The sequence below is a fragment of the Watersipora subatra genome, chromosome 3 (assembly GCF_963576615.1).
Source record: "Watersipora subatra chromosome 3, tzWatSuba1.1, whole genome shotgun sequence".
NCBI lineage: Eukaryota > Metazoa > Bryozoa > Gymnolaemata > Cheilostomatida > Watersiporidae > Watersipora > Watersipora subatra.
The window spans coordinates 48,896,569-48,916,948 of record NC_088710.1 but is presented as its reverse complement, the minus strand read 5'-3'; the positions used below and the strand labels follow the sequence as shown (position 1 = coordinate 48,916,948).

At 35.9% G+C, this 20,380-nt stretch overlaps 1 protein-coding gene across 1 annotated transcript in view; it reads right to left on the bottom strand.

Moving 5' to 3' along the window:
• The window catches only part of LOC137391695 (uncharacterized), a 57,562-nt gene that overhangs the window by 6,378 nt on the left and 30,804 nt on the right, over window positions 1-20,380 (bottom strand). The window contains exons 13-23 of the mRNA XM_068078222.1: window positions 18,261-18,462; window positions 17,075-17,294; window positions 15,452-15,579; window positions 13,705-13,829; window positions 12,312-12,450; window positions 11,124-11,220; window positions 6,393-6,543; window positions 6,058-6,162; window positions 5,217-5,331; window positions 2,878-2,998; window positions 405-668 (exon numbers count right to left, since the gene is read on the bottom strand). Coding sequence (XP_067934323.1) covers window positions 405-668; window positions 2,878-2,998; window positions 5,217-5,331; window positions 6,058-6,162; window positions 6,393-6,543; window positions 11,124-11,220; window positions 12,312-12,450; window positions 13,705-13,829; window positions 15,452-15,579; window positions 17,075-17,294; window positions 18,261-18,462 — 1,667 coding nt within the window. The remainder of the gene's footprint in view (window positions 1-404; window positions 669-2,877; window positions 2,999-5,216; window positions 5,332-6,057; window positions 6,163-6,392; window positions 6,544-11,123; window positions 11,221-12,311; window positions 12,451-13,704; window positions 13,830-15,451; window positions 15,580-17,074; window positions 17,295-18,260; window positions 18,463-20,380) is intronic.

The following is a 20,380-nucleotide window of genomic DNA, read 5'->3' as shown; positions in this document are numbered from 1 at the left end:
AGTAAAGGGAAATTTGACATTTATGTTTATCCATACAAGTCAGTATGGAAATGTTACATGGCTATATTCGCTAATCTAACCATGATATATAGATGCATAAAGGAATATATGAAGCCGTGGCCAAGCCCTACTAAATTTTTAACTACGGCCATACAAGCATCATGCAAGGCTATCAATTAGTCAGCCATTGCAAGGATTCATAGCCCGCCGGCTAACATACAAATACGTTGGTGCAACTCGAAAGATGGATGAGGATTACAAAATGAAGAGACGAATCTATTATCGAACAACCATAATTCCACATCATTCAGACTGTGAATATTTGTAAAATGTAACGAGAGTACTAAAAACGATAGGTAATGAAAAACCCCATTAGCCATGTAACTCTCTAATCATTACCATACCTCTACGTGTGAACATGTACGATCCGTCATCGTAAACACGCCTAGTCATTCCAAAGTCTCCAATCTTCACTGTTCGGTTAGCGGATATGAGGCAGTTTCGACAAGCTATATCTCTATGTATGTATTCCTTAGTGTGAAGGTAACCAAGGCCTTCGATGACGTCTGTTGCCATACGAGTGAGACTCGAGGCAGATACCTCCTCTACCTCCTTTGTGTTCCTCCCGACATGCTCTCGACGTGACAAGAGATATGTTTTCAGGTCACCTAATAAAAAAGATGTTAACAAGACTCAAAGTTTTAGAAAATAATTTAAAAAATCTAAAAAAAATTTCAAATAAAAACAAATTTTATTTGAAATTTTTTTTCAAATTAAAGTTTTACCACAGGCATTCGCAACGCCAAATGCTCAAGCGCCTGAGTGCTTAGGTTGTAGGCCAGCAAGTTGACATACAAATTTTCTCTTTCTTCTAGTAATTTGACATTGTTGCTGTGAAGCTCGATTCTTTTGATTCATATAAATCATGAGAAATAAAAAGCTATCTTCCTATGTGTGTTTCCTAAAACAATTCGTATTCTAATGTGATTGCCTGCAAAGTGCCAAAGAAAATCATAGCATACAACAAAACCTAAAACTAAAAATATCTTAAGATGTCTGAAAACAAGTGAAATTGAAAAAAGCCAGCGCATCAATAGATCTTCGAGTACCTAAAAGACGTGATGCACTAAGTGTAGGGGATTGATTAAAAGGAACATAAAGTTCTAATACAAACTTTTAGGTTCATTATCACAAAAGTTTTTATTGAAACCATTTCCCATTTAACAATGTAAAAATGTAGTAATACCTTAAGTTAGGAAAGATCTTTCCGTCTTAATTTATGCCATACTGAGCCTTTGTTAGACAATACTTGTTATACAATACTTGTTATACAATACTTGTTATACAATACTTGTTATACAATACTTGTTATACAATACTTGTTATACAATACTGTTATACAATACTGTTATACAATACTGTTATACAATACTGTTATACAATACTTGTTATACAATACTTGTTATACAATACTTGTTATACAATACTTGTTATACAATACTTGTTATACAATACTTGTTAGCCAATACTTGTTATACAATACTTGTTATACAATACTTGTTATACAATACTTGTTATACAATACTTGTTATACAATACTTGTTATACAATACTTGTTATACAATACTTATTATACAATACTTGTTATACAATACTTGTTATACAATACTTGTTATACAATACTTGTTATACAATACTTGTTATACAATACTTGTTATACAATACTTGTTATACAATACTTGTTATACAATACTTGTTATAAAATACTTGTTATACAATACTTGTTATACAATACTTGTTATACAATACTTGTTATACAATACTTGTTATACAATACTTGTTATACAATACTTGTTATACAATACTTGTTATACAATACTTGTTATACAATACTTGTTATACAATACTTGTTATAAAATACTTGTTATACAATACTTGTTATACAATACTTGTTATACAATACTTGTTATACAATACTTGTTATACAATACTTGTTATACAATACTTGTTATACAATACTTGTTATACAATACTTGTTATTACCAGTGCAACACGAGAGTTTTACCAACTTTATACAGTAATAATTTTTATACATACTTTATGTCAAAACTATACATCAATTTACCAAGTAGTATGCTTAAATACAGATTTTTACTATCATTCATGCAATCCTTGGCACACAAAACAAAAATTTTAAATACAGTAAACATACTATTTAAATATGTCTATTCTGTCAAAATGGGAAACTACATGCGCTATTTGTTGTATTATGTAAATAGGATCGGTAAAAACAAAACTCTTACATAGCGTAGTAATAAACATTACTGGCTTTCAAGATGTTACAAACGAAGTACAACATCGCTCGTAATGATAGCTAGAGGCTCAAAATAGCCTTAGATTCTTTAGTAATGTACACGACAACGATTGGGTTAAATAATGATGCGCTCACAATTGGGTTGAAAAAAAAATTTGTGTTTATGATGAGTATTAGGTTCTCCTTAATCAACAAAAGTTACTTAGCTTGCAACCAGAGTCTGTATTTTTGGTTCGATGTCAACCAAGATCTTTGCTTTTGAAATTTGTGAATCAAATAGCCAGACTGCAGCTGACAAAAACTGAATGATGATAATCGCGTGGTAATACAAATTCTGGAGTTGCCCGCTTTCTGAGTGTGCAGATAAACGCGGTGACGATATAAGCGTTTCATAAGGGAACGACCGGTGGCGCCTGTACCCAACTAAGAGTACTAAACACTAACAGTACAACAACAGAGAGAAGCTAAAAAATCTTCCTAAATTTTTTATAAAGCATGAAAGCGAGTAACAAAATTGCCAAGCATAAAAAGCAACCATTTTCAAAAGTCAAGCGTGAGCTCACCGTAGAGCATGAACTCCATTATGGCATAAGCAGGCTCCCCTCTCGTAGTCACACCCAGCAGCTTCACAACGTTCTTGTGATCAAACCTCTTCATTATGTCTGCCTCCCGGAGGAAATCCAACTAGAAGAAAACCTTGTAGCGATACAATCAACAGATTCGTCAATCTAACCCGCACACTTGCGAGTTGACTAAACAGGAATGAGCGAATGAGTATACGATTCTACAAGTGGATGAGCAGGGTTACCGAAACTATGTACTATTGCGAGTTTAATTTGACAAGTACAAGTAGTTGAACATGTCATTGAACTCAGACCATAGTAGAAAAGCTGAGACATGGTATGTGAAGTCAACTTAAGTCATGGTGTGTAAAGTCAAGTTGTAGACAAGTTAAGTCATGTTGTGTGAAGTCAAGTTGCAGACAAGTTAAGCCATAGTGTGTAGAGTCAAGTTGTAGACAAGTTAAATCATGGTGTGTAAAGTCAAGTTGTAGACAAGTTAAGTCATGGGGGTAAAGTCAAGTTGCAGACAAATTAAGTCATAGTGTGTGAAGTCAAGTTGTAGACAAGTTAAGTCATGTTGTGTGAAGTCAAGTTGCAGACAAGTTAAGCCATAGTGTGTAGAGTCAAGTTGTAGACAAGTTAAATCATGGTGTGTAAAGTCAAGTTGTAGACAAGTTAAGTCATGGGGGTAAAGTCAAGTTGCAGACAAATTAAGTCATAGTGTGTGAAGTCAAGTTGTAGACAAGTTAAGTCATGTTGTGTGAAGTCAAGTTGCAGACAAGTTAAGCCATAGTGTGTAGAGTCAAGTTGTAGACAAGTTAAATCATGGTGTATAAAGTCAAGTTGTAGACAAGTTAAGTCATGGTGTGCAGAGTCAAGTTGAAAACAAGTTAAGCCATGGTGTGTGAAGTCAAGTTGTAGACAAGCTAAGTCATGGTGTGTAAAGTCAAATTGTCGACAAATTAAATCATGGTATGTGAAGTCAAGTTGATGTCAAGTTAGCCATGGTGTGTGAAGTCAAATTGTCGACAAGTTAAGTCATGGTGTGTGAAGTCAAGTTGTCGACAAATTAACTGCAGTAAAATCTTGACTAATGATACTATAGTAAATGTATTTTTAAAAAAATTCCTTCTAAGAATAGCAGATACCGTAACTGTCTCAACATATAAACTAATCTTCAACATATGTTATTCCAAGCTGCTCCTAAGTTAAATTCATTTAAGTTAAATTTAACGTTTATGTTATACATGTATATTTGCCTCAAAAGGTAAGAGCTCCCTACGGTATGTACTGCACAAAGTACATAGTAATGTTACATTTTATTGCAGATCATAACCACTAAATACACTAAAGTTACTATAGGTAACTATAGTTATTAAAGTTAACATATTAATTTGTTACTAATTTATAATATGTACAGTACGTATATAAAATTTTGATGATTTTTACCAGGGGGTGTTTTGCATTAGATAATCACTATGGGTTTCTATACCCCTCTATACAACATTTTTGCCTTAGATGCCAACAATGGAACGAATTGAACTCGTATGGCGAGGTTCCACTGTACTTAGCCACTGGTTGTTCATACTTTGTATACGCATATACAGTAGGCAGAGACTTGATGTTCATATATTATATATGTAAAATAGTTAGTAATTAAAGATGAGAAGCTCTGTGCATAGCTCTGTGTATAGCTCAGTGTATAGCTCTGTGTATAGCTCTGTGCATAGCTCTGTGCATAGCTCTGTGCATAGCTCTGTGCATAGCTCTGTGCATAGCTCTGTGCATAACTCTGTGCATAGCTCTGTGTATAGCTCTGTGTATAGCTCTGTGTATAGCTCTGTGTATAGCTCTGTGTATAGCTCTGTGTATAGCTCTGTGTATAGCTCTGTGTATAGCTCTGTGCATAGCTCTGTGTATAGCTCTGTGCATAGCTCTGTGTATAGCTCTGTGTATAGCTCTGTGTATAGCTCTGTGTATAGCTCTGTGTATAGCTCTGTGTATAGCTCTGTGTATAGCTCTGTGTATAGCTCTGTGCATAGCTCTGTGTATAGCTCTGTGCATAGCTCTGTGCATAGCTCTGTGTATAGCTCTGTGTATAGCTCTGTGTATAGCTCTGTGCATAGCTCTGTGCATAGCTCTGTGTATAGCTCTGTGCATAGCTTTGTGCATAGCTCTGTGTATAGCTCTGTGCATAGCTCTGTGTATAGCTCTGTGCATAGCTCAGTGTATAGCTCTGTGCATAGCTCTGTGCATAGCTCTGTGCATAGCTCTGTGTATAGCTCTATGTATAGCTCTATGTATAGCTCTGTATATAGGCCAGTAATACATTATCTCACCTTATCCTCGCTGTTGGAGCCAACTTTTAGGGTTTTCACAGCTATTCCAGTCCAAACACCCTTTATGTATGCCTCTCCACCATAGACTGTACCAAATGCACCTTGACCCAGCTTTCTGGTTAAATGGTAAAACAATGGTTATGATTACATTCACAGATACCATGGATGCATATTTCTAGTACTGATAACACAAGGATGGTTGATAACACAGTTGATAATATATAGACAACTGATAACATATGGACAGCTGATAACATATGGACAGTTGATAACATATGAACGGTTGACAACATATAGACAGTTGAAAACACATAGACAGTTGATAACATATTACCAGCTCATAACATGTACACAGTTGATAACATATAGACAGATGATAGCATATGGGCAGTCGATAACACATGAACAGTTGATAACATATAAACAGTTGACAACACATAGACAGTTGAAAACATATAGAAAGTTAGTAACATAATTATGGGCAATTGATAACAAATGGGCAGTCGATAACATAGGGTATGAACAGTTGATAACATGAACAGTTGATAACATGAACAGTTGAAAACATATTGACAGTTCATAATACAGTTGATAACATAGACAGATGATAACACAATTATGATAAGTGATAATATTATACCAAGTTGTAAAATAATGGTACAAAGACTCGGCAAAACCCTGCCACAAGACATTGTGTCTTCAATGACCAAGCAAAATCTGCAACAAACCCATTCATTCAATTCAAGACAATCTGAAGCAAGTATAGACTGTAAACCTTTGTTCTCAAACTCCTTGATCATGTGGACATGATACACAAGTTAATGATAAATATAATTAACACCTGTTCAGCACCACATGGTCTCTTGATATTTCTTTCTCGTCAAAGTTGAGGTACATACTATATGACTGACCAGCCCCTAAGTTGGATGCAAGCTCGGCAGCGAACCTACAACAAGAATGAAAGAGATTGGCATATCTTTTAAATATCAAAAGAAACTCTATCAGCCTTGCTAGTAGACACCAAAGGTCCATCATCTTCTGGCAGCAGTTGATCAAAATGACGAGATAAAAAAAATGAGTGACCAGGCAAACAAACAAACTTCTGAAATATTCAACTGGCAATGCAATGCTCACATAAGTAAAAGGCTCCTACGCATGCACTGAATATCACCTCACCTGTACTTCCTCTTGGCTGACCTGATGATGCACATTGCGATGATGACTATTAAGACAATGATAACGACTATGGGTGGAATCACGACCACAAACAAGGCAGCAACGCAGGATTCCAGCCCAAGATGCTGCCTCATGTTTTCCCACTCGCAAGCTACAAGGAATAATCAGAGATTACTAGTAGATGGTGAGATTACTACTAGATGGTGAGATTGCTACTAGATGGTGAGATTGCTACTAGACGGTGAGATTACTACTAAACGGTGAGATTACTACTAAATGATGAGATTACTACTAGATGGTGAGATTACTACTACATGATGAGATTACTACTAGATGGTGAGATTACTACTAGATGGTGAGATTACTACTAGATGATGAGATTACTACTAGATGATGAGATTGCTACTAGATGGTGAGATTACTACTAGATGGTGAGATTGCTACTAGATGGTGAGATTGCTACTAGACGGTGAGATTACTACTAGACGGTGAGATTACTACTAAATGATGAGATTACTACTAGATGGTGAGATTACTACTAGATGGTGAGATTACTACTACATGATGAGATTACTACTACATGATGAGATTACTACTAGATGGTGAGATTGCTAATAGATGATGAGATTACTACTACATGATGAGATTACTACTAGATGGTGAGATTACTACTAGATGGTGAGATTAGTACTACATGATGAGATTACTAGTAGATGGTGAAATTGCTAATAGATGATGAGATTACTACTAGATGGTGAGATTACTACTAGATGGTGAGATTACTACGACATGATGAGATTACTACTAGATGGTGAGATTACTACAAGATGGTGAGATTACTACTAGATGGTGAGATTACTACTAGATGGTGAGATTACTAATAGATGGTGAGATTACTACTAGATGGTGAGATTGCTAATAGATGATGAGATTACTACTAGATGGTGAGATTACTACTAGATGGTGAGATTACTAATAGATGATGAGATTACTACTAGATGATGAGATTACTAATAGATGATGAGATTACTAGTAGATGGTGAGATTACTACTAGATGGTGAGATTACTACTAGATGGTGAGATTACTACTAGATGGTGAGATTACTAATAGATGGTGAGATTACTAATAGATGGTGAGATTACTAATAGATGGTGAGATTACTACTAGATGGTGAGATTGCTAATAGATGATGAGATTACTACTAGATGGTGATATTACTACTAGATGGTGAGATTACTAATAGATGGTGAGATTACTACTAGATGGTGAGATTGCTAATAGATGATGAGATTACTACTAGATGGTGAGATTACTAATAGATGGTGAGATTACTACTAGATGGTGAGATTACTACTACATGATGAGATTACTACTAGATGGTGAGATGACTACTAGATGGTGAGATTACTACTAGATGGTGAGATTACTAGATGATGAGATTACTACTAGATGATTAGACTACTAATAGATGGTGAGATTACTACTAGATGGTGAGATTACTACTAGATGGTGAGATTACTACTAGATGGTGATATTACTACTAGATGGTGAGATTACTACTAGATGGTGAGATTACTACTAGATGGGGAGATTACTAATAAATGGTGAGATTACTACTAGACGGTGAGATTACTACTAAATGATGAGATTACTACTAGATGGTGAGATTACTACTACATGATGAGATTACTACTAGATGGTGAGATTACTACTAGATGGTGAGATTCCTACTAGATGATGAGATTACTACTAGATGATGAGATTGCTACTAGATGGTGAGATTACTACTAGATGGTGAGATTGCTACTAGATGGTGAGATTGCTACTAGACGGTGAGATTACTACTAGACGGTGAGATTACTACTAAATGATGAGATTACTACTAGATGGTGAGATTACTACTACATGATGAGATTACTACTAGATGGTGAGATTACTACTAGATGGTGAGATTAGTACTACATGATGAGATTACTAGTAGATGGTGAAATTGCTAATAGATGATGAGATTACTACTAGATGGTGAGATTACTACTAGATGGTGAGATTACTACGACATGATGAGATTACTACTAGATGGTGAGATTACTACAAGATGGTGAGATTACTACTAGATGATGAGATTACTAATAGATGGTGAGATTACTAATAGATGGTGAGATTACTAATAGATGGTGAGATTACTACTAGATGGTGAGATTGCTAATAGATGATGAGATTACTACTAGATGGTGAGATTACTACTAGATGGTGAGATTACTAATAGATGATGAGATTACTACTAGATGATGAGATTACTAATAGATGATGAGATTACCAGTAGATGGTGAGATTACTACTAGATGGTGAGATTACTACTAGATGGTGAGATTACTACTAGATGGTGAGATTACTAATAGATGGTGAGATTACTAATAGATGGTGAGATTACTACTAGATGGTGAGATTGCTAATAGATGATGAGATTACTACTAGATGGTGATATTACTACTAGATGGTGAGATTACTACAAGATGGTGAGATTACTACTAGATGGTGAGATTGCTAATAGATGATGAGATTACTACTAGATGGTGATATTACTATTAGATGGTGAGATTACTACTAGATGGTGAGATTACTAGATGATGAGATTACTACTAGATGGTGAGATTACTACTAGATGATGAGATTACTACTAGATGGTGATATTACTACTAGATGGTGATATTACTACTAGATGGTGAGATTACTACTAGATGGTGAGATTACTACTAGATGGGGAGATTACTAATAAATGGTGAGATTACTAATAGATGGTGAGATTACTACTAGATGGTGAGATTGCTAATAGATGATGAGATTACTAGATGATGAGATTACTACTAGATGGTGAGATTACTACTAGATGATGAGATTACTACTAGATGGTGATATTACTACTAGATGGTGATATTACTACTAGATGGTGAGATTACTACTAGATGGTGAGATTACTACTAGATGGGGAGATTACTAATAAATGGTGAGATTACTAATAGATGGTGAGATTACTACTAGATGGTGAGATTGCTAATAGATGATGAGATTACTACTAGATGGTGATAGTACTACTAGATGGTGAGATTACTACTAGATGGTGAGATTACTACTAGATGGTGAGATTACTACTAGACGGTGAGATTACTACTAGATGGTGAGATTACTACTAGATGATGAGATTACTACTAGATGGTGAGATTACTACTAGATGGTGAGATTACTACTAGATGATGAGATTACTACTAGATGGTGAGATTACTACTAGATGGTGAGATTACTACTTGATGATGAGATTATTACTACATGATGAGATTACTACTAGATGGTGAGATTACTACTAGATGGTGAGATTACTACTACATGATGAGATTACTACTACATGATGAGATTACTACTAGATGGTGAGATTGCTAATAGATGATGAGATTACTACTAGATGATGAGATTACTACTAGATGGTGAGATTACTACTAGATGGTGAGATTACTACTAGATGATGAGATTACTACTAGATGGTGAGATTACTACTAGATGGTGAGATTACTACTAGATGATGAGATTACTACTACCTGATGAGATTACTGCTAGATGGTGAGATTGCTAATAGATGATGAGATTACTACTAGATGATGAGATTACTACTAGATGGTGAGATTACTACTAGATGGTGAGATTACTACTAGATGATGAGACTACTAATAGATGGTGAGATTACTACTAGATGGTGAGATTACTACTAGATGGTGATATTACTACTAGATGGTGAGATTACTATTAGATGGTGAGATTACTACTACATGATGAGATTACTAATAGATGGTGAGATTACTAATAGATGGTGAGATTACTACTAGATGGTGAGATTACTACTAGATGGTGAGATTACTACTAGATGATGAGATTACTACTAGATGATGAGATTACTACTAGATGGTGAGATTACTACTAGATGATGAGATTACTACTAGATGGTGAGATTACTAATAGATAGTGAGATTACTACTAGATGGTGAGATTACTACTAGATGGTGAGATTACTACTTGATGATGAGATTACTACTAGATGGTGAGATTACTACTAGATGGTGAGATTACTACTAGATGGTGAGATTACTACTAGATGATGAGATTACTACTAGATGGTGAGAACCAGTCAGTAAGCACTGCACAAGAGCTAAAATGGTCAAACAGCAAATATTTCTCATTACCACTAGCCATGTTTGCTGATTGGCAATTTTTCTAGATTATCTGAGTTTGGCAATTGGCAATGTGTGCAGAGATTAGCAATCTGTGCCTATTGCTAACGGTTACTACCGTAAAACCTCTAATTGAACGCCACCCCTAATTGAACGCCACCTCTAATTGACCACCACTGGAGAGGAAGGGTTGAAAAACATAGCGCCATAGCGTTCAATTAAAGGTTTTACAGTAGTAACCATTAGCAATAGGCACAGATTGCTAAACCTGACACACATTGCCAATTGTCAAACCTAGATAACCCGGAAAAATTGCTAATCAGCAAACATTTTCAATCAGCAAACAAGGTTAATCGGCAACCACTGCCAACAGCTATGTCAATCATCAAACATTGTCAATCAGCGAAGTCAAGCTATTTGAGCATAAAATCTCATGTCGTCCTAAAGATCATTTGGCTCACAATTGTCAAATAGAATTTAGATATTTCAGAGTGGTAAGCGGTGATACTCACTCGGTGGATTCAGGGAAGGATAAGGGTTTTGCGGGAGCCGAAAGTCTATGTCTCCATACAACTTAATAGCGCCGTTGGACCAGGTTCCGATTTTAGTCTAAAAAGAGGCCACAATACTTGAGAATACAAACTAATAACCTCAATCTCCCCTTTGATGCAAGCTTAGCAGCCACTGTACCAGCCTACATACTCACCACCTGATGATAATAGATGTTAATACAGATTGATAAAAACCAGAATATTTATAACTGGAACAACCAAAAAGGCAAATTCCTGTTAGTGTTATTACTATTAGTAATAATAGTAATAACACTAACATTATTATTGGTTATATTATTGGTAGTCCTTGGCAGTCCCGTCCACCAAGTGAGATGGTTTAGAGTAATCATTATATGGATAATTAATTCCTACAGTGTCAATGTGGTTGACTGGTGCAGCCGTTACAGTACAGGGCTGTCAAGTGAAGAGTCCGAGTTCTATTCCAATGTGAGGGATTTTATATTTCCCAATGCACTTAGTGTGGCTTTTAAGGGATGAACAGAAGAACACTGCCAAGTATAAAGGCTACAGAAAAAGTATTTTGGTAGTCTCATCAGATGTGTTGATAAAGCACAGAGAATAAGTACTTGTAAATGCATAACTATTCTCATATGCTGGAAGGCGACTGATAAGCCCAGATGTTAAAGTGTTGGACTGCTAAAAGCTACGAGCTCGAATCCCGTAGAAACAATCCTTTATACTAACCTTCAACACTGGCTAAAGACAAACATGGCTCCTAACTTTAGCAAAGATTACTGTTATTACATTTCGGTAGAAAAACAGTCCTAAAACATTCGGTTAGCATTCTTAAAAATACCATAGTGACGATGGCAGCAATCACAAATGATAATATTTTCAAGACGGTTTTTTTCATTCCTGATGAGTGTGGTTTGATTGACAAGACACCTACGTATTACACTACATATGGAGACAAATAGTAGAAAGAAATAAAGCTATGACCACTTCTTGAGGTCAGATGAATGTCGTGCCAGACTCTGTTACTGTTGTTCGATTTGCACCCAGCTGTAGTTGTTGGTTCACACAAAGCTCTAGTACAAGAGTACACTTGTAGTAAAATGGTAGTACACTTGTACCAGTCTCTGATGCAAGCTCTAGTTATATACATAGCTGAACCAACATGTTGCTCACCGCAAAAAGGTAGTCATCTGAAGCCGTCTCATTATACCTCTTGATGATTGTTCTACCTGACCTCTGCCCAGCAGAATTAAATGATATCGTCCCTGAGACTCCATTAAAACTGAGACTGTTGAGTTTCTCGAGGTAGCGCCTTCAAACAGCGTAATCAGATTGAGAGAAAGTTAGCAAAAGTAGTAACAAAATGGTATCATAGGTTCTAGAACAATCTATTCAGGCATGCTACCTGACTGCACAATCAAACCTCAACATAAAATCACCTATACATACCAATTTTATGACACGCAACCTTACATTTCAACAAATATTTGCCTCAACAGCTATAGTAGGATAGCTCCAACGCGTGGTTAACTCGAACAGATTTGTTTAATCCATTCCCACGCAATGCTTTAGATAAGTCGGCCTCAGCTTCGTTAACTCGAACAGTTTTTTGCCTAACGGCTACCGAGACTGTTGTTATCGCTTTAGAATATCACCTTATTCGAAGCCATAGAGATAAACATCAACTTTTAGTAGTTCTTAGGCATCATTATTACCATCACAAGCAAAATATTTTCATTAACGACTTTTCTAAATGTTTGAAAAAATCAAATTTTACCAAACGTCCACTTAGCCAAAGCAAGGAAAAGCGAGGTAACCTTTGGATAAACTTAAAGAACATTCGGCAAAATTGATCTTGGTTAAAACGCTCAAAAGAAAAAGATGTATTTCCTTCTGAGCATTTCAACAGCGATCAGGCTTTGCCAATTTTAATCTGAAAACGTCCTGGCAGTCACATCACCTAAAACAACAAACAAACCTCAAGTAATAGAAAAATCTCTATACTTTCTGATAAAAAAAATTTTAAACTTTACATTAGAAGCCTTTTGATTTGCAACAAGCCATCTATGCGTTTGATTTATATATAGTTTGTATATGTACATGTATCTACTGATAAATACATAGACTTGTGACAGTGCTCTGATAACTTGAACACTCTGATAACTCCAACACTTTGGCTCGGTCTAGTGAAGTTTGAGTTATCCATGTTTGACTGTATATGTATGAAGGCTTCAACAAACAGAACAAATTTGAAGATGATTAAAACTTCGCATGTCAAGGTTTGACTGTATAACTCTATGAAAATGATAACTTTCCGTAAACATCAGACCTCCCTTGTAAAAGGCTGACAAACTATCACATACCAATATCCACTTGAAAGACCATCACCAGAGCTTTACAGTAACCAACTTATAGGTTACTACTCAATGGGGATGAGCCTCCCTCAAACTGACAACTCTAAGCAATTCCTCGTAATCATACTGAAAAACAGAGCCGATATGAATACGCTACTACAACATGCCTATGTATACATATTCAGCAACATGGCATGCACATGTATACATACTCTGCAACATAGCTGGTGTGAATATACTTCAGATAGGCAGGATTTTCCTCATATAGTGCATCGACTGCCTTAGCAAATGTCCAGACAGCGTCATATGCATATGATCCATATTCACTAGGAAACCTCTAAAATCATCAATAAGATTATGCTGAAGGAGAGCCAAAGGACTTGAAAGACACAATATAAGGGTATAACAAAAAGCTTTCCTTAAAAGTCTTTATATCTCACATGCAATGTACAAATAAAACACAAAACATGTTTCCATAGAGCTACTTATGCTTCAACATATGGCAAGTTATCATCAAGAGAAGAGTTTGCACATGGTCAGCAACGAGTTTGTAAACTACAGTAGAACCTCTGCTTTGCAATTAATTCATTACGAAAGCCGTCTCACAAGTAGTAATTTCATTTTGTACTATATAAATGCCTTAATTCGTTGCAAGCCCCACCAAAACTCAAACATACCATTTGTATAAATTATAAATACACTAGTTGAATGGCCAGCGTTGTACGAGTAGTAAAAAGATTTTTGCACAGAAAATTTATTTTCAATCAACATTCCCCGTTCTAACTTTTAAAAGAAGGTGCTCATTTATTTCTATGTGTGCTATAAGTTTAACTAAGTTTATGCTATATATACATATATTTATAGCTATATTTATGCATTTTATAAAATTTAGCTATTTATAAAATGCTATATTTATAGCATTTTAGGGAAGTATGAGCGTGTATTTTTCTTTTAGTAAGAAATTTCTTCTAGTAAATTAGTTCAAGCGTGTCAGTTCAAGTGTGAAGCATAGTTTTTTAACTGATCACCAATAAAGAATTGCAGGTGTAATAAGTATGTGCAAAATTATTCTATAGTATGGCAATCAGGTCATTGCATGCCTGTTGGCAAAACCGGGGGTTCCGAGGTCAATTACAGTGCAAAGGAGTTTTTCCATCCTTAATACCGCTATAACAGGACACACGAATGACAGGCGACAAACAATCACTGAGATTTATATATATCTTATATCTATATTTCTCAAATGATGTATGTGTGTCCCTCCAGCTATAGCTATTATTAGAATAGCCGTAGCTGGACAACGTTGATGCAATGTCATGGCGTACCGTCATTAGAAGCCTAGAGCTTATTAACTAGCTTACTGGAATTTTCCATTGGCCATGTGCCAGGCTAATAGCAAGTGGTAGGCAACTTTCATCACTTCTCATCGTTTATAAGCTGATTTTTAATACCATTTTCTATTGACAATGTGCCAGTCTAATAGCAAGTAGTAGGCAGCTCTCATCATTCCTCATTGTTTATATGATGATTTTTAATACCCGGGCAACGCCGGAAGGCACAGCTAGTATAGACATATGTAACGGTTAAAAACGGTAACAAATAAATGTTAGAATTAAATTATCACATAAATAAAAAGGTATGCATGGAAAGAAGAAACAACAGATGAATAACAAATAAAAACAACAAACGGTATGTTTGTTTGTTTACTTTTGACGTTGGTTGTTTACTCAGCTGTTTAGATGAAGCTAAGCAAATACCATGGGAGTGGGAGAATGGCAGTCAGAAGAAGGTGTTTTATTGTAGTCGTGGTTTTGTTTTGCTCAGAATAAATGTTTTTAAGAACACAAGTAAAAATATTTATTTACAGCGGTAGAAGTTTCTTCATATTTTTAATATTTCAAGTCAAAAAGAACTTCTCCGCAATATTCTAATTGAGTGTGCTGACGCTGCAAGACTCACCAGGCCAGTTTCGTCGTTGACCCTCGCCTTGAATTCGGTCTCAAATGTTGTGCCAGTCATACCTCCGACAGCCACTGTGCCTGTCTTGTCAATATTGTCATGAGCCAATGACAGATAGCCTGTCACAGCTGCAATCGAACAGAAGTGAAGATTACTATAACGAACTATGCATTGATCTCTATTCACAATCAAATAACTAATACATGTACAGCGCTAATACTATATGAGGACTAGCTGAACAGTGCTGCCTACTCAGAGTTATTTAGGTAGACTGTGGTACTACCAGCCACTCCAACAGATTTATGCCTTTAAATAGCTTCCCTTGCCACTCAATACATTTACCATTTATCCTAACGCAGAATCATACCGTATGGACGACTCTAAGATTAGTATTTATGAGACAAGTCTCTACTATAATAAGACAGTTCATTCGTCAAAAGCTGAAAGCGTTAGAAAAAAGATTGTACGTCACGAAAATCAAACTGAATATTCGCATTTGCAGGCAAGCCCACTACCAACTGCACCGCTGGCCCACCTTGCAGTGCCATAGAATAATTATGCGCATACTTATTAAACATGATGATCTCTCATGGCGCACATGACTGCCAGCGTACTAGTAATAATAATAACTCTGTAAGTGAAGAGTACATTTTCTGCATTTTAGAATGTTACCGGAAATAATATGCTTACATTTTGGTGATTCTTTAACAAATAGTAAAGAATCATTGAAAATAGCCTTAGGAACCATGTTTATTCTCAGTACAATGACCAGCGTAGGAATAATTGAAAAATAACAATCTTTAGCCGTGCCCATTTGTTCGTCTGTCCGAAGTCACGCTAAGATCGTTAGGAAAAGTGCACTGCACGGGAATCAAACTCGGGTATTCAGGTTAAAAATCGCGTCAAATTTTCGTTGGTTTTAACAGAAAGTATTGATTTTTGTCTTTCAGTTGAGATGTTGTTTGTTGTTTTAGGCGATCTCATTGTCAAAATATTTGAAGATTAAAATCGACAAAAATTGATTGCAGTAAAAACGCTCAGACAAAAAAGATGTGCCCAGACTTGCCCAAAATGATAGTATAAGTGAAACGATCTGTCTCTATCTCTCGTATTCACATCGGCTATGGCGATAAAAGTCTAGTCCTACGCGGCTCTATCAGCATATATTTTATTTTGTATTTGCTCATGATTGCTAAAATAAAATTTTAAATCTAGCTACAGATACATTATTATGAATGTCTCAAACGCCTCAAATAAGGGAAATTAAAAATTTGCCATATTAGTTTTATCGAAATGCTGTGTAAACATATGAGTACTGACTATGATTCTGCCGGTCTACGGTCAGGCACACCACCATCTGTGACACTTGACCACCTTACTACATTGCAGAATAATTGTACGCCTACTTATTACACGTGATCATCTCTCACGGACTGCCAGCGTAGTAGTTTTACATAGTATGTCAGGCTCGACATTATGCAAGATGCCCTTTGCCAATAATGGCTGCCGTCTTACAACAGCTGGCACAATCATCTCTTACAATAGACTGTGCAATAATGACACCGCAACACAGCGTTACAGAGACTTATTATGTTACATGTAGAACGGGCATGCCTTACAAACCTTTATCCATCTCAGTCCTGGTGCAGGCAATATTAACACTTTGGGCTATATGTGCGGGATCATACCAGTCAAACTGGTACTGGTCTGGTAGGAACCAGATGTAGTTGTACTCCATGGTCATCTTCATCTTGTATGCCTCACACATAATCTTCGCTGCCACATCTTCATATACGTCCATGATTATTATGTACGAGCTTGCATTCTTGATTTTCTCTAGGTACTGCAACATAACACATACGAATGGTTAGGTGTAGGACTATGATAAGAGAAAAAGAAGCCAATTCCAACATTTGCAATTCATTGTAATATTTACATTACAATTTCTTTCATCATCTGTTATTGGCAGTTGGCCCAAAGGGAAACATTATACAGTAAACACTTTTGGCTGTTTTACTTATTTTGCGCAAACTGGAGGCAGGGCAAACAATATATTTCAAACAGGAATCATTTCTTTGCGAAATAATTTATCATGTAGCACACTTGAACACGTACACTAACACTTACCTACACTAGCACTTACCTACACTACACTTACACTAGCACTTACCTATGCTACACTTACACTAGCACTTACCTACACTACATTTACACTAGCACTTACCTACGCTACACTTACACTAGCACTTACCTACGCTACACTTACACTAGCACTTACCTACACTACACTTACATTAGCACTTACCTACACTACACTTACACTAGCACTTACCTACACTAAATTTACACTAGCACTTACCTACACTACACTTACACTAGCACTTACCTACACTACACTTACACTAGCACTTACCTACGCTACACTTACACTAGCACTTACCTACACTACACTTACACTTACCTACACTACACTAGCACTTACCTACATTACACTTACACTAGCACTTACCTACACTACATTTACACTAGCACTTACCTACACTACATTTACACTAGCACTTACCTACACTACACTTACACTAGCACTTACCTACACTACATTTACACGAGCACTTAACAACTTCATGAAAGTATGACTGTAGTAGCCTTTTAAGACAAAGCTTTTAAACAGTCAGTGTGATAAACATAACAGTTACTTTTCCCTTTAGGTATTCACTATAGCACGTCTGCTCAAACTGTAACAAAACATATATTTTAACATTACAACGTTAAACTGCTAGCAATAATTCAATCATAGGTGACCATATACCTTGCCATACGCATCAGGGTCCTCTTGCAAATATTGCATCTTGGGAAGAAGCTGTTGTGTAGCTAATGTGATACCTTCGTCAGAAAACTTCGCACTCATTTTACTGTGGTAAAAAGGGAACTCTCCTGATGAGTCATCGGTGATAAGTGAAACAGGGTAGTGAGTCCATTCAAGCTTTTTGAAGAGAGAAACATACACATCCCTGTAACAAAGAGCCTCCTCTTACTGATCTGGCTGCCCAAGCTAGTAATGAGTCACCTACCACTACTAACGCAAACGGATACTTCTACCAAATACCAGAAATTGATAGTGTAATGTATCTATATGTAACTTTAGATCAGGGCTTCCCGATTGGAGGTGCACCACTAAGTGGTGTGAGCTGTTTTTCACAGGGCGCAAGAATCAAAAGTGAAGACGAAGAAAGTCTATTTGTTGTCACAACAACTTGCCTATGGAATTCGGATTTTTATCTCTTCTATATATAGTAAATAAATATCGTAACGCCATCAATCGTGAGAATGATCTGCACATTTCACTTACGCACGAGGAACCAAGTTTGAATCAGATAATAGCATATAAGCAGGAAAAAGACAAAGATTATACATTGAGTTGTTTTTGGTTTTAGCTGTGTGAAACATTAGACTCTTCTTAGAATGACCTTCCAATAACATATTGCTTTTATATATTCTAAATAAGATTTTTTGTGTTTTGAGACTTTTTTGTTTAATTCAAAACAATGAGGTGTGAGATCGCCCTCGTTAGTCGCAGAGCGTTTGGGGAGGAAAACGAACAGGGAGGCACTGATCTAGATAGAGGAATGTGTGTGACCATAATCTGCTCTACTTTGCACTGGGTGAAAATAACAGATAACATAAACATCTAACTCAATTAGTACAAATATACCGGTAAAAACATTTTACAGATATCTATTAGAATTGACATTTTGTGAGTCACTCGAAATTTACGCAAATAAAAAATGATAAAAAAAACTATTTGGCAAGTTGCTTCTGGAATATTCTAATCCTTCTAAACTGCTAACCTGATTTTAAGCGAGTTGCAATTACTTTAAACAGACAAGTGTTTTCGTAGATTTTTATTTTGGGGTCGTAATATGGAGAACTTGTAAACCCTTGAACAACATTGTAAAATCTATACGTCAGAGTTAGGAATTAGATTATTGTTAGTGCTTTTGGCACCACCCCTATTGCTTACATCAGCCATTATCTAGGACAAAGGTCGTAACTATATGCATCAATGAATTTTTCATTTTTGAATTTTTCATTTTTGAAAATAACAAAGAGCCGACAGACAGACATACATGTATAACACAGTCATTGTACAGCATGTTGGTCTTCTTCTACAGAGTGGTAATCTACACCATATGTGTCTGAAACTGGCTGCTCCTATTACAATTCAGCCCTAACCTATTTCAATTAAGATTCTTCAAGCAACTCCAAACTCATAGCCTCATCCTCTTTGAGTGAGAATATAATAGAGCAAGGATTATCACCAACTTTGTATGTTTCTTTACCGCAAACTGAAAGGTTTTAGATTTTAAAAGATTTTTTGAGAAAATATAAATATTTTTCTAGGATTTACGATTTTGTTTGTTGTTTTAAGTGATCTGACTGCAAGGATATTTGAAGATTAAAATCCACAAAACTTGATTGCAGTTGAAACGCTTAGCAAAAAAGTCTTCTCAAAAATGAAGTCAATAGTAGCTCTTCCTGCTTGTTTCGCTCGTTATGGCATCTGCTATTGTGCTCGAGTTGCAGCGTTAAGACTATCTATTGACATGTTATATATATATTATATAATATATATATTATATTTATAACTTTTCAAGTTTCCTTATAATAAATTAAATATGTAAATCACAAATGTTTCAGAAATGAGATACATTTTTACAAATTCCAACAAGAATGTCGCAAACTTCACCCAACTGCGGATAATTCTCATTGGTCAATCGATTTGTCAGCACCATGAATAGTGTAATTATGATATAAATTTATTATTAAGAGCTATATGTATATCTTTTGTGGTTGTTGGTAGCAGCAACTTACATACACAGTGGGGCCCTGCCATATGACATTGATTAGTTCTGGTGTTGGCATCGTAAG